At 39.8% G+C, this 14329-nt stretch overlaps 1 protein-coding gene across 2 annotated transcripts in view; it reads left to right on the top strand.

The window, feature by feature from the left end:
* Window positions 1-14329, top strand: part of atp11c (ATPase phospholipid transporting 11C) — a 169944-nt gene that overhangs the window by 26059 nt on the left and 129556 nt on the right. For both annotated transcript variants that reach the window (XM_060832399.1, XM_060832398.1), the window contains exons 2-3: window positions 8771-8890; window positions 13612-13701. In XM_060832399.1, coding sequence (XP_060688382.1) covers window positions 8771-8890; window positions 13612-13701 — 210 coding nt within the window. The remainder of the gene's footprint in view (window positions 1-8770; window positions 8891-13611; window positions 13702-14329) is intronic.

The following is a 14329-nucleotide window of genomic DNA, read 5'->3' as shown; positions in this document are numbered from 1 at the left end:
GTGGGTGTGGAATTGAGTTATTGAGGAAAAAGTTTTTTTGGGTTTTGGGATTTCTTTAAAAAGGATTGTCAACCTGTACTAACTTTTATACTGAATTTTAAACTGTAATGTTTGGCTCATAGTTCACTTTTAATTGACTTTTTTTTCGTTTTTAGGACTGGGGTGATGGATTAAATGGGGCTGTGGTAATAGTATAGAGGCCGAGGAAGTAACTTGATGAAATAGGTTCAAATATGATAGCAGCTTGTGGCATTTTTGTTAAATTACTTAAGTCTGACATTGAAAGTTGTCACTCAGTGACCATAAAACTATTGAAGTTTTGAAGGAGAATTGTACTGGACTTGAAATGTTGACTGTTTCTCACTCCACAGATGCTGCCAGACCTGCTGAGTTTTTCCAGTGTTCTAATGTGATTTGTTGAGCCATCAATTATTGTGAAAACCCATGTAATTCACTAGCACATACAAATAAGGAATTGATAAGTAGCTCCAATTTGGCGCCTCTAGCTTAATGTTTCATTTAACATGGTCAATCTGTTTGTGCTTTTAATTTGGTATTCCAATCTGTTTGATAAGCAAAGATTATTTATGAACAAGTACTTTTGCCTTTTTAAAAATATCTAGCGACCCTATCTCTTGGAGCCTTCTGAGGCAGCATTCCAAATTTGCTCCTCCTTTTGAGAAAAAAAAATTCTTCAGCTCTGTCCTAAATGGGCAACCTCTAATTATGAAACTGTTCCCTAGGTTTGAAATGAAGACAAAGTACTTCATAAATAGTCAGTCTGAAACAAACATAGTGTCATAGAGATATACAGCATGGAAACAGACCATTGGTCTAACTCGTCTATGCCAACCAGATATCCTAAATTAATCTAGTATCATTTGCCAGCATTTGGCCCATATTGCTCTTAAACCCTTCCTATTCATAGACCCATCCACATGACTTTTAAATGTCATAATTGTACCAACCTCCACCACTTCCTCTAGCAACTCATTCCGTTTGTGCAACATACTGAAAAAGTTGCCCCTTAGCTCCCTTTCAAATCATAGAATCCCTACAGTGTTGAAAGAGGCCATTTGGGCCAACCAGTCCAAATTGCCCCTCCAAAGACCAACCCACCCAGACCCATTACCCTACACTATTATTCTACATTTATCCCTGATTTAATGGATCTGGCCTACACACCACGCTATAGGCAATTCAGCATGGCCAGTTTGCCTAACCTGCACATCTTTGGATTGTGGGAGGAAACTGGAGCACCAGAGGAAACTGGCATAGACACCGTGTATGCAAACTGCATGCAGACAGTCCCCCGAGGCTGGAATTGAACCAGGTCCTTGGTGCTGTGAGGCAGCAGTGCAAACTACCGTGCTGCTCATAGAACTCTTTCCCCTCTCACCTTAAAACCTATGCCCTCTAGCTTTGAACTACCCTACCCCAGAGAAAAGACCTTGTCTATTTACCCTATTGATTTCCCTCATAATTTTATAAATCTCTAAGGTCACTCCTCAGCCTCCAACGCTCCAAGGAAAACAGACCACTAACTATCACTCAACCCTTGCAACCGTGGCAACATTGTTGTTGTAAACCTTTTTCTGAAGTATTCAAAGTTCAACAACATTCTTCATATAGCAGAGAAACCACAATTGAACACCGTATTCCAAAAGTGGCCAAACCAATATTCTGTACACCTGCAACATGACCTCCCAATTCCTATACTCAAAGCACTGATCAATAAAGGCAAGCGCACCAAATGCCACCTTCAGTATCCTAACTACCTTTAGCTCCACTTTCAAGGAACAATGAACCCACACTCCAAGATCTTTGTTCAGCAACACTCCGCAGTGTGCAAGTCCTGCTTTGTTTTGCCTTTCCAAAGTGCAGGATTTCATATTTATCTAAATTGAATTCCATCTGCCACTCAGCTCAATGGCCCACCTGATCAAGATCCTGTTGTGCTCTGAGGTAACGCCCTTCGCTCTCCACTACACCTCTAATTTTGGTGTCATCTGTAAACCTATTAACCGTACCTCCTGTGTTCACAATCAAATCTTTCATATAAAAAATTATGAAGCAGTGGACCCAGCACTGTTGTCTTGTTCTGTTCGGTTATGATTTTTTAAAAAATCTGATTCACAATAGAAATACAAACATTGTCCAGTCTAGCCTATGCATGACTCCAGATTTGTAGTAATGTGGTTCACTCTCAATTGCCCTCTGAGTGGCCGAGTAAGCCACTCACTTCGAGCTATTGTGATAGACAGCAAATGCTTGGTATCTTAGAAATCTTTTAACTGCATTGGTGTTAACCATTGCCAAAGATCCCTTGCACATGACATAATGGTGTCAGTGTGTGTACTCTAGATGAGACTTTGAAGTTTGTCTAACTAAACCTATTCAAATATAAATTGTTTTTTTTAAAAATGCATTTATAAAAGGTTGTAGACGTAAACTAGTATTTCATAATCTGCTCTACATGGGAAACTGAAGCAGAGTAGGAGGAAGTTGGCAGGATAGATTGAGAATAGATTTTGGAATAGAATGGTAAGTGCTGCAAACACGATACATTGAAGTGAAAAAGGATGAACTTGGAAGTACAAGCTCTGATGTTTACCATCTGGATATAATTTCTAAACAAAAGTAGAACTTTTTATTTTGTCAGCTATTGGAAGTGTTATTGTAATCAGTGTACAGTCTGTCATGAAAAGCAACTTGAGATGTCTTTTCACTTCCCAGGGAAGATTATAGTGCTACGTCTAAATTCTGTTCTCATTAACCATGGTCTTGATTATCCCCCACAACGTCTGGAGTTCGGGGTACATTGGGTTTGGTTTTGCGAACACATTCTTTCTTTTAAATCCGATTTAAATGAGTAATTGCATTTTCAGTGTACAGACAATCTCTATACAAGATATCTGTGATTTGAAGATATCTACTGTATCAGCAGAGCCTTAACTGACCGTTTTCATTATTGGTCATTAGGGCCTCTTTTCGAAGTTTACTGAATCTGAGATTTGCTGTCCATGCATGTCACTGTCCTTCCTTAGAATCTTAGTCCAGCGATTGCATGTAATCAATGTGCCTGTTCACAGAGTTTCTAACTTAAATCTTTTTTTATTATTTGCAAACATACGTTAAACATTATTTTGAGTTGTAATGTCAGTTCTATATTGTGCCGCCTTCAAGAAAGCTTGTCAAATTCGCAAAATTTAAATTTTAAAAACTTTTTTTTAGTGCTTTAGATGACATTAGAATGCTGTCTGATCTGCATTGAGAATATGTAGATTACTGCATTTGATCTGCTACTTAACATGGTCCCTTTAGTCAACACTTGAAAACAGCATTTTTTGCAGTTTATGAATTATTATATTTTTTGGTGCCTCTTATAATACACAAGAAGAACAATGGTTCATGAAATGGCCCAGTACCACCTTTTTTTTACTGGTGTTAGGAATGGGCAATAAGTGCAGCCTTGTCAGCATCAATTACGTCCTTGGAACAAAGATTAAAAGTTTTCCAATTTTCTACTTTAGAATTAGAGAAATAGTCACTGTGGCCTCGGTTGGCTAGTGTGGCGAAGGGCCGACTATGGTGATGTTCAACCCCATTTCTAAAATACAATCAGTGAGGATTAAGTAAGCAGAAATACAGCCGATGACAAGTGTGTTTTGGTCTGAAGTGCAATGTGTATGCAGTGTTATTTTAATTTTTTTTAAATGGACTTGTCTTGCTAATTGGAGAGGTGAACAGTTAGATGTGCTGCAAAAGTAAGCTAAAGGCAATTTCATTAAAAATTGGTCTGATCCAGGATTCTGGACACTGAATAAACCTGAGAAAATTGATGTTGAATTCCATATTGCCAATTTATTATAATATTTTATTCGGTTCTATTGCACAATTTTGGCTTGCAATTTTTCAATTTGCAATGTTTGTTGTAAGTTCAGTACAGTGTTGAATAATTTGCTTTGCGTGTGTGAACTTAAGGCCAATCACATGAGCAGACTTTGCTCCCAAAGTATTGACTTGTTCTGTAAAGTTTTGTTTGTTCTTCATGTGGAAGATGAAAAATGTACAGATGAAAAGTGCTGAACAGGGGTTGTTAAAACTGAATAGCTGTTTCCATGTTAATTATCAAATATTTCTTGGAACTTTTTTCCAGAAACCAGTTACTCGAATGCCTGTCTTTTACTTACTTGCATCAAAATAAATATTTTTTATTTCAAACAAAGGGATGAGTAAACTATATGCCATAATTAATGAGTCTTTGAAGTATGAAGTATTGGAGAAATCTAACAATATAATGTATTTAAGAAGTCTGTTACTGCAAGAAAGGTTATTTGCCTTTTCTTTTGTGTTTTTTTTAGCAAATATGCAGTAGATTTACTCGTGCTTTGTCCTTGTTGCGTTGATTTTATATTGTGTTCTGCATTGAATGCACCTTGCTTTAACAGGATCAATCTTGGGAAAGAGGTTATGGCGAGGTCTGTCTCTTCTCTCTTTCCACCCCCCGCCCAACTTAACAGGGCCTTCTTGTGGAGCAGTGATAGTGTCTCACTCCTGCATCGGGAGACCAGAGTTCAACTCTGTAATAACAACATCTCTGAACAGATTGGTTAACTGTAACCCTAGTACTGTTCCATGTGGCACTGCACTAGTTATAAATTGCTATTTTGAAAAGATCCACAATGCCCCAACCCTCTATCATCTCTTAGTTCTCTGTTAATATACTACCTCCAACACCATAGACTCTTATCAAACATTAGGCTACTTAAGATACCTTATCAAAACACCTTTTTAAAAATGGGTGACTGTTTTTGTAGAGCACTCCATTCTAACTGGAAGAATGACCTGCTCCTCCCATTTCTTGCCTTTTAATGCACTGCCGCACTTATCATAGCATGTCTGTCCTAGTAAGCTGGAGCAACAGCATCTCTTTCCAGTTAACCGGAAGGCTATAAGTGCTTATGAACTGTCCTCCATTTTTGACTACCTTCAACCACTCCCTTTTCAGTTTGCTCTGGGGCGCAGTTATCATTTGTATTACTTTGTCCTCTCCTCTTTTTTTTTTCTTCTTTCTTCTCCTCCTCCCCGCTCCCATCCCTCTTTCCATATCATCTTTCTTTCAGCCCCCTTTACTTCCAAAGAAGAGCCATTTTGGAATCAGTTAACTTTGTTTTACTTAACAGATGCTACAAGACCTGAGTTATCGCATATTTCTGCTGTTTTGCATTGCGCTCTGAAGCTTTTCACTCTTTACTGGCTTGAAAAAAAATTAGCTTGGCAAAGTGACCAGATAGGAGCTTGTACCAGTTGGCGCAAGCTTACTTATACACAAGTCAGTGATGCTGAATTAATTAGTTTTTGAGAATCAAGATTTGTTTGATCAAGATTTCATACAGCATTTGTACTGTTGTGAAGTTGTTCTCCAGTCATCTTTTGAAACGTTGGTCATGTTCGTGCCTTTCACCACTTTTTTTCAATATAACCTGTTAGCAGGTGCACTTGCAGGAATGAAGGGCTCCTGCCTGAAACGTCAATTTTTCCTGCTGCCAGGATGCTGCCGGCCCTGTGCTTTTCCAGCATCACTCTAATCTTGACTTGACTCAAATCTCCAGCATCCACAATCCTCGTTTTCACTTTGTACAGGACTTTTGTTAGGCCATAACAGGAATACTGTATGTAGTTCTGTTCATCGAACTATAGGAAGGCAGTGATTGCACTGCAGTGGTGTGGAGGAGATTCACCAGGGTTTTGCCTGGAATGGAGCAATTTCTCGATGGAGAGGTTGGATAAGCTTGGATGAGAAGCCAAGATGCTCAAGAGTGGGGGTCTGATTAAGGTATTGAAGATTGAGGAGCATGGACAGAATGGTTAGATGCAGCTGGTCCCCTCAAGTGAAGGGTCAATAACGAGGGACCATAACTTTAAAGTGAAACTTTTAAACTTCAAAAGATTCAGAGGGGATTCAGGAAAAACACTCTTTCACCAAGATGCTCGTGGGAATCTGGGTTGCTCTGCCTGGGAGGGTAGTTGGGGCAGGAAACCTCACAACCTTCAACCCATCTAAGTAGTTTTAGAAATGTCTTGACATTCAAGGGTCTGGGTCTGGGTCTGGGTCTGGTGCTGGAACATGGAGCTTGTGTAGATTGAGCAGTTTTTGTCAGTGCAGACTCAATGGGCCAAAGGATGATGACTTCTGTATTGTATGATGCTGTCTCTCTATTGCAATGTTTTGATTGAATCGATCTCTCTGCCATAGGAAGGATGTTGTGAAATTTGAAAGGGTTCTGAAAAGATTTACAAAGTGGTTTCCAGGAAAGGAGGGGTTGAGCTATAGGGAGAGGCTGAAATACGTTGTGGCTGTTTTCCCTTGAGTGTCGAAAACTGAAGTGACCTTTTGAAATGACAAATGTTTCTTCCACCCCACCCCACCATAGCACATAGGTTTAAAGTGAGAGGAAGGTTTTAAAAGGGACCTAAGGAGCAATGTTTTCACACAGAGGGTGGTGCTTGTATGTAATAAGCTACCAGAAAAAATGGAGGCTGGTACCATTATAACATTTAAAAGGCATCTGCATGGGTATATGAATAGGAAGGGTTTAGAGGGATTTGGGCTAAATACTGGCATATGGGACTAGATTAACTTTAGGATATCTGGTCTGCATGGACAAATTGAATAGAAGGGTATGGGTCCATGCTGTACATCTGTGGTTCTAATGTTCCAGTATTGTTGCTTAAGATGTTTAATCATAACATGACCTTACAATGGAAAGATGTGCGTGGCATATGCTACCTTAACTATCCTATTAACCTTCAGGGATCTGTGGATAAGCATCTCTATCCTCCTATCTAATTACCATGAGTTCTGTCCTAATTGGAGATTCTCTGTTAAATATTTTAAATGTTTTTCTACTTTTCAATCTGCCCTGCAATCTTGATGCTTTCACAAGCATGCAACCCCATTTCAAGCAGTGGTTTTCCTAGTAGTAGTAGAGGTGGGAATGAAAGATTCATTTATTTTAAAATTGTTCACCTATTGTTTCTGTGGCCATGAAGTTAAAGGTGTCAGTGTGGACTTTTCAAATGTTTAACTTTTACATAAAGAATAAAACTTGCAGATTTACCAAACAAAATTTTCTTGAAGTAAACCTCACTAGTTTCCACCACTCGATTTAATTGTTCATTACTTGAAGAGTCAAAACTTGGCAGTTTGAAGTGCACTGAGACTGTTGGAATTTAATTTTTGGAGCTGCACTGCTTGCTTCCTTTTGTTCCTTCATACTGTTGTTTCGTTCAATAATGTAAACATGGATAGTGTTTGTGTTGTAAATGAAAGAGCTTGCAGGGTTTTGTGAATGCATCTCAGGTGGCTTTGCTGAGATTTCTACATTCTTTGTTGTGTTGCTCGTAGGCATCTGTCAGGAAGATGATTTGAAACATGCAGCTGAGAAAGATTCTTCTGATTTTTTTTAGGCCAGTTACGCAAGTTGATGTTGTCCACATAGTTAATATTCATGAGACCCTTTTTTATTTGGAGTGAATCCATTAACTCGCCACCATATAGCAAAAGCATACCAGGCTTGAAACATAACTGTCTCCACAGATGCTTCCAGACTTGATGAGTTTTTCCAACAAGTAAAAAAAATGAGGTCTGCAGATGCTGGAGATCACAGCTGCAAATGTGTTGCTGGTCAAAGCACAGCAGGCCAGGCAGCATCTCAGGAATAGAGAATTCGACGTTTCGAGCATAAGCCCTTCATCAGGAATTCAGGAATAGAGAATTCGACGTTTAGAGCATAAGCCCTTCATCATGAGTTTTTCCAACACTCATTTTGCCATAAGGTTTTTTTTAAATTTTGATGTCTCTTCCATTTAATTAGAAATGGCCCCTTTAATCCTAGGAATATTATTTCTCGTTTTCAGTCATTATTTCAGTCTGCATTAACTGAGACTGCTCTGACCATTTATCAACAAAAATACATAAATATTAAACAGTGGCAAAAGTTGTTGCACTGTGGGGTCTATAAAATACTTGTTTCAGGACAAAGTGAAATATGTAGATTGCATGAAGTTTTAAAGCCATCAGAATAAAAAGAACACAATCAGCCTACTGCCTGAAGTGCAATTGCACCAGTGAAAACTGTTTGGTTGCATCATTTCAAGACCTGGCCATTGTGGCAGAGCAGATGGCAACATTCTTGAAGGATAGGAGCTGAAATTCTACCTGAGAAAATTCAGTCAAGAGGAGCAAATAAATATAGTACTCTAAGGAAGAAGTGATTAATAATCCACTCTTTCACCCAGAAAATAGTGACTAGTTATTAACCTCCTTGTAATGGAAGTTTGTAAACGCTTAAAACATCTATTTGTTGCAGCATCTTTATTAAAGTTTGTTACATGGAAAGCTGTATGTTAAATGCGTTTCTGGAATTTACTGGAAATAGAGCATGTCTGTCTTTATTTTAGTATGAGACAAAACTGCAGATGCTAGAATCCAAAGTAGACCAGTAGAAGACTAAAAGAGCACAAGAAGGGTTATACCCAAAGCATCGGACTTCTACACCTCCCTGATGTTGCCTGACTTGCTGTGCTCTTCCAGCCTCTTGCTTGTCTGTTATTTCTGTGCGTGTGAAATGAATTTAATCCCAAGTTTCATCTGATTTAATCAATTATCTTGTCCTTTTTACAACTAGTTGAGCAAAGTAATATGGAAAATGATGTCTGTGAAATCTGTTACACTGTAACCAAAGCTTTACCATTTTCTTTGAAGTGTGCTGGGGAAGAAAAACGAGTTGACAGTCGCACGATTTATGTTGGTCATCATCCAACTCCTGAGATAGAAGCATTTCTTCCTCAGAATTTCTGTGACAACAGGATAGTTTCATCAAAGGTAGGCCTGTTTCTAACTTAATGTTTTTATGCTGTGTAGTGTTTAAACATCATTAAGCCTGGAATATATAAAGTTTTTATTTCATACTTTAATGCATATGCATTGGACTTGAGATGAAGGGATGTTGGCAGAAATGGTATGCTTTGACATGGTTTTCTTTTTAAATGTGTAAGTTCATTTGTATGTCAGTGACTTGAAGAAAATAAACTTGAGTGTTCTGCAAACTAATTTTTATGTAGTTTACTTTTGTATAATACAAGATTACAAATCACTTCATGGTTATTGGGAAAGGGAAGCGGTTCCAAGGGTAAGAGAGGAGCTCTCGTGAGAGAAGGCAATTAGGAGGCTTGTGAAATTGGGCAGACAGATGGATTTTGCAGAAGAAACACACCAGGTAAATGGCAGAGCCAGGTTTGTTAGACTAGTTTGCAGAGTTGAGAGAACAGATGGTCTGTTTAAGAATATCAGGAGGGTAGGTTAAGTGGGCCTTGCCTACAGAGGGATTTCACCACAACCATAATCTCCTGATGGATCAATTTCAGCACATGTTTTTAAGTGTGGCCTGGTAAGAAGACCCAGGGTCATGGCATTCTGAATAACTGACAATTTAGGATGCTGATAACATTATTTGAGAAAAGAGACCTTTTTTATTTAAGCTGAGTGGGCAGTAGCAGACAGATTAGATTGAATTGATCTCTCTGCCATAGAAGGATGTTGGTGATAGATTTAGATGTGGAGCTCTTTTCGCGTCTCTCAAGATATGGAAATATTGCACTTTTCAGGCAAAAGCAAAAGTGTTAATGATGTCCAAGGCTATAGCACTTGAATCATGTCAAGATAAAACTAAATTAGATGAAATTATGAATTTGAGTTTTTTTAGTTAGTGCAATAGCATTAAAATTGATTTATCAAATCTTGAAAGCTAGACATCTTTGTAATATAAAAGTTGGTGTAACATGACTTTCTTGCTTCAACATAATGTATCTGCCAAATTAGCAAATATACGAGCACTGCAGAGACATCCATAAACCAGTATAGTTAGTGTTAACAGTTATACGTTTTGGGTCTATTCAGGGACTATTTGTTTATACTTCATGGTAGTCCCCTGGTGGTGTTTTCTCTTTTAAGCACTTTCAAATATGAGAAATCTTAACCAATTCAGTCATTGCTGCTGCTTTGCATCACACTTTTATTTTTGGCCCCAGAATTGGTGTTGAATGTCTCTTTCATGTGTACACAAATACTTATTATGTTTTGTAACCTTAGAATGAAATACAGGTGCACCATCCTTTATCTGAAATACTCTGGACCAGCTGGTTTTTGGAATTCAGAATTTTTTGAATTTCAGAATAAGACAGTGTGGTGAAATTATTTTTAAAATCTCACCGAAGAACAGACTGAAAAGTGAGTAAAAATGGACCTTTACACACAATGGAGGTCTGTCACCTCCCCCACCCACACGTCACATCTGATTGATACGCATTGAGTGGGTGTGGACTTGGGTTAACTATTTGCACGCCAAAAGAAAAACATTCACAAACCTTCGGACTTCGGAGCTTTTCAGATTTCAGGATTTCAGATAAAGAGTTGTCTACCCGTACATGGCATTTTTAAAAAAAAATTCAAAAGTGATACTTCATTTTTTTTTGTGCAGCATTGTTTCTTTCCTGCTTTAGTTCAAAGCACTTCAAGGGGAGATTTAAAGCTCATTCTACCAGAGCAGCAGCAGCTCTATACGCTAAGAACAGATTTGTCCAAAGTACTGGAGTCTGTAAAAAGTGGACCTAAGAATGTAACTTTTTCGAAAAAAAAGTCTTGCGATTTACAAATGAAAGAACTGAAAATGGTATGAAGTTGACTTAAGCTGCAAATGTGTTGCTGGTCAAAGCACAGCAGGCCAGGCAGCATCTCAGGAATAGAGAATTCGACGTTTCGAGCATAAGCCCTTCATCAGGAATAAGAGAGAGTAGCCAAGCAGGCTAAGATAAAAGGTAGGGAGGAGGGACTAGGGGGAGGGGCGATGGAGGTGGGATAGGTGGAAAGAGGTCAAGGTGAGGGTGATAGGCCGGAGTGGGGTGGGGGCGGAGAGGTCAGGAAGAGGATTGCAGGTTAGGAGGGCGGTGCTGAGTTGAGGGAACCGACTGAGACAAGGTGGGGGGAGGGGAAATGAGGAAACTGGAGAAATCTGAATTCATACCTTGTGGTTGGAGGGTTCCCAGGCGGAAGATGAGGCGCTCCTCCTCCAGCCGTCGTGTTGTTATGTTCTGCCGGTGGAGGAGTCCAAGGACCTGCATGTCCTCGGTGGAGTGGGAGGGAGAGTTAAAGTGTTGAGCCACGGGGTGATTGGGTTGGTTGGTTCGGGTGGCCCGGAGGTGTTCTCTGAAGAGTTCCACAAGTAAGCGGCCTGTCTCCCCAATATAGAGGAGGCCACATCGGGTGCAGCGGATGCAATAGATGATGTGTGTGGAGGTACAGGTGAACTTGTGGCGGATATGGAAGGATCCTTTGGGGCCTTGGAGGGAAGTGAGTGTGGAGGTGTGGGCGCAAGTTTTACATTTCCTGCGGTTGCAGGGGAAGGTGCCGGCGGTGGAGGTTGGGTTGGTGGGGGGTGTGGATCTGACGAGGGAGTCACGAAGGGAGTGGTCCTTGCGGAATGCTGATAGGGGAGGGGAGGGAAATATATCCTTGGTGGTGGGGTCCGTTTGGAGGTGGCGGAAATGGCGGCGGATGATACGTTGTATGCGGAGGTTGGTGGGGTGGTAGGTGAGAACCAGTGGGGTTCTGTCTTGGTGGCAGTTGGAGGAGCGGGGCTCAAGGGCGGAGGAGCGGGAAGTGGAGGAGATGCGGTGGAGGGCATCGTCGATCACGTCTGGGGGGAATCTGCGGTCCTTGAAGAAGGAGGCCATCTGGGCTGTGCGGTGTTTGAATTGGTCCTCCTGGGAGCAGATGCGGCGGAAACGAAAGAATTGGGAATATGGGATGGCGTTTTTACAGGGGGCAGGGTGGGAGGAGGTGTAGTCCAGGTAGCTGTGGGAGTCAGTCGGTTTATAATAGATGTCTGTGTTGAGTCGGTCGCCCGAGATAGAGATGGAAAGGTCTAGGAAGGGGAGGGAGGAGTCTGAGACAGTCCAGGTGAATTTCAGGTTGGGATGGAAGGTGTTAGTAAAGTTGATGAACTGTTCAACCTCCTCGTGGGAGCACAAGGCAGCGCCGATACAGTCATCGATGTAGCGGAGGAAAAGGTGGGGGGTGGTGCCAGTGTAGTTGCGGAAGATGGACTGTTCCACATATCCTACGAAGAGGCAGGCATAGCTGGGGCCCATGCGGGTGCCCATGGCAACTCCTTTAGTTTGGAGGAAGTGGGAGGATTGAAAAGAGAAGTTATTCAGCGTGAGGACCAGTTCAGTCAGTCGAAGGAGGGTGTCAGTGGAAGGGTACTGGTTGGTGCGGCGGGAAAGGAAGAAGCGGAGGGCTTTGAGTCCTTCGTGATGGGGGATGGAGGTGTACAGGGACTGGATGTCCATAGTGAAAATAAGGCGTTGGAGTTGACTTAAGTTCAGCTACTGTCCTGTCTAGAAATTTTTAAGAATTGAGTGTTGGTGGCATATTGTGGGGTGGGGGGGCAATGGAATCCCTTATTAGTGATTTTGATTCTTTGGGTATTGGAGACCGTGGGGTTGGTTGATCCATACACTGTACACAAGAACATTTTTATTATGTTAATAGCACTTCATGTAATCTTGGTTCATTTTTGCCATTGGACCTTTTAAACCATATTTCTGTTGTGAACTTGTTTTAATTTATTGTTGAGCTGGTTAAAGCAAAGGTTTAAACCTTTGACCACAGAATATTGATGAATTAATATTGTATTATACCTGCTTAGACAAAATCCAATGGAAAGCAACATTTTGGTGCTTGCTTTAGCAGTATTTATTGAAATAAGATTGATACACAGTACATGAATGACTATTACATCAGGGTTATGTGAATTTCTTTTGAAGTATTTCATATTACATGAGACCACTGAAGTGAAGTATATTGTTATGGCTCTTAGGAAACTACTAGAAACTAGAGTTTAAAATTTCACCATTCATGTCTGATCTTGGAATCTTTGCAATAGCAACTAACTGCTAAAATAAACTCGTGTTTAAATTGTCTTTCCTAATCTTGAAAACTTCATCCAGTTATACTCAATAGTTATGACGTCTGGCTGCAAACATTAATTTATCCATTAAAAATGTATTAAAATATAAATTATAATTTACCATTTTAAGGTTAGCATAAAAATAACCTGTTTGAGGAGTGTGTGTAGCTTGTCGGAATGGTGAATGTGAGTATTTAAAATGAAGGGATTCGTTATGAAACACTTTTCCCCTCTGGTAGAGAAGTCTTATAATTTAATGCTAAGATATTGATTTTACTTTTCAAAGTATGATCAAAATTTGGAATGCATTGCTCTGCAAATGATTGGCTGTTCAGTTAATTGAAGAATTCAGGGCTTTTTTTTTCATTTAGGTCAGGATTTTCAGGATTTTGAGGGAAACGGGGAAAGAGGTACAACTTAATTTGCTCAATCAGCTATTAGCATAACTGGCACAAGGGATGAAATAATCTCCTCTTGTTTCTATGTATTCCTTTATTTCAGTTTGAAAGTAATGAGAATAAAATCTTTTGAGACGATAATTAACCAAATGTCTGTTCTTTCCCTTGTTTTCTCACAGTACACGTACTGGAACTTTATTCCAAAAAATCTGTTTGAGCAGTTCAGAAGAATAGCAAACTTTTACTTTCTCATTATATTCCTTGTTCAGGTAAGCTGAGCTACTTATGTGGCAAAACTGAACTCAGTAATTATTAGTCTTGTATGAAGTGAATGATTTGATGTTGCTATGAATTTGCCAAGTTGAAAATCTCTCAACACCAGGTTATAGTCCAACAGATTTATTTGGAAGCACTAGGTTTCGGGGAACTGTTCCTTCTTCAGGTGATTGTGGAGAAAAAGAATCAGCCTGACCATTATGGCACAAAGCCTCACAGGGAGTTAACACCTTCGATACCTTATCTGGGCAGACATGACACCAATTGTTAAAGTGGACCTAAGAATGTAACTTTTTCTAAAAAAATTTTTGCGATTTACAAATGAAAGAACTGAAAACAACATGGTCATTCTGAAAAAGATAAGAGCCTTAACAAAGAAGCTGAGTCTTTTTCAACATAATTTCAGTTACATCACACTGTAAACTTTTGCTATAAATTCTGTCTTACAATCTTATTTTCCGCAATCACCTGGTGAATAAGCAGCTCTCTGAAAGCAAGTGCTTCCAAATAAACCTGTTGGACTATAACCTGGTGTTGTGATTTTTCAATTTTGTACACCGCGAGTCCAACACCAGAATCTCCAAATTATGAATTTGCTCTTTTGTTTCTATTAAGGTCAGT

Source organism: Hemiscyllium ocellatum, chromosome 11 (assembly GCF_020745735.1).
Source record: "Hemiscyllium ocellatum isolate sHemOce1 chromosome 11, sHemOce1.pat.X.cur, whole genome shotgun sequence".
Lineage (NCBI taxonomy): Eukaryota > Metazoa > Chordata > Chondrichthyes > Orectolobiformes > Hemiscylliidae > Hemiscyllium > Hemiscyllium ocellatum.
This window is presented reverse-complemented; position numbering and strand designations above follow the sequence as displayed.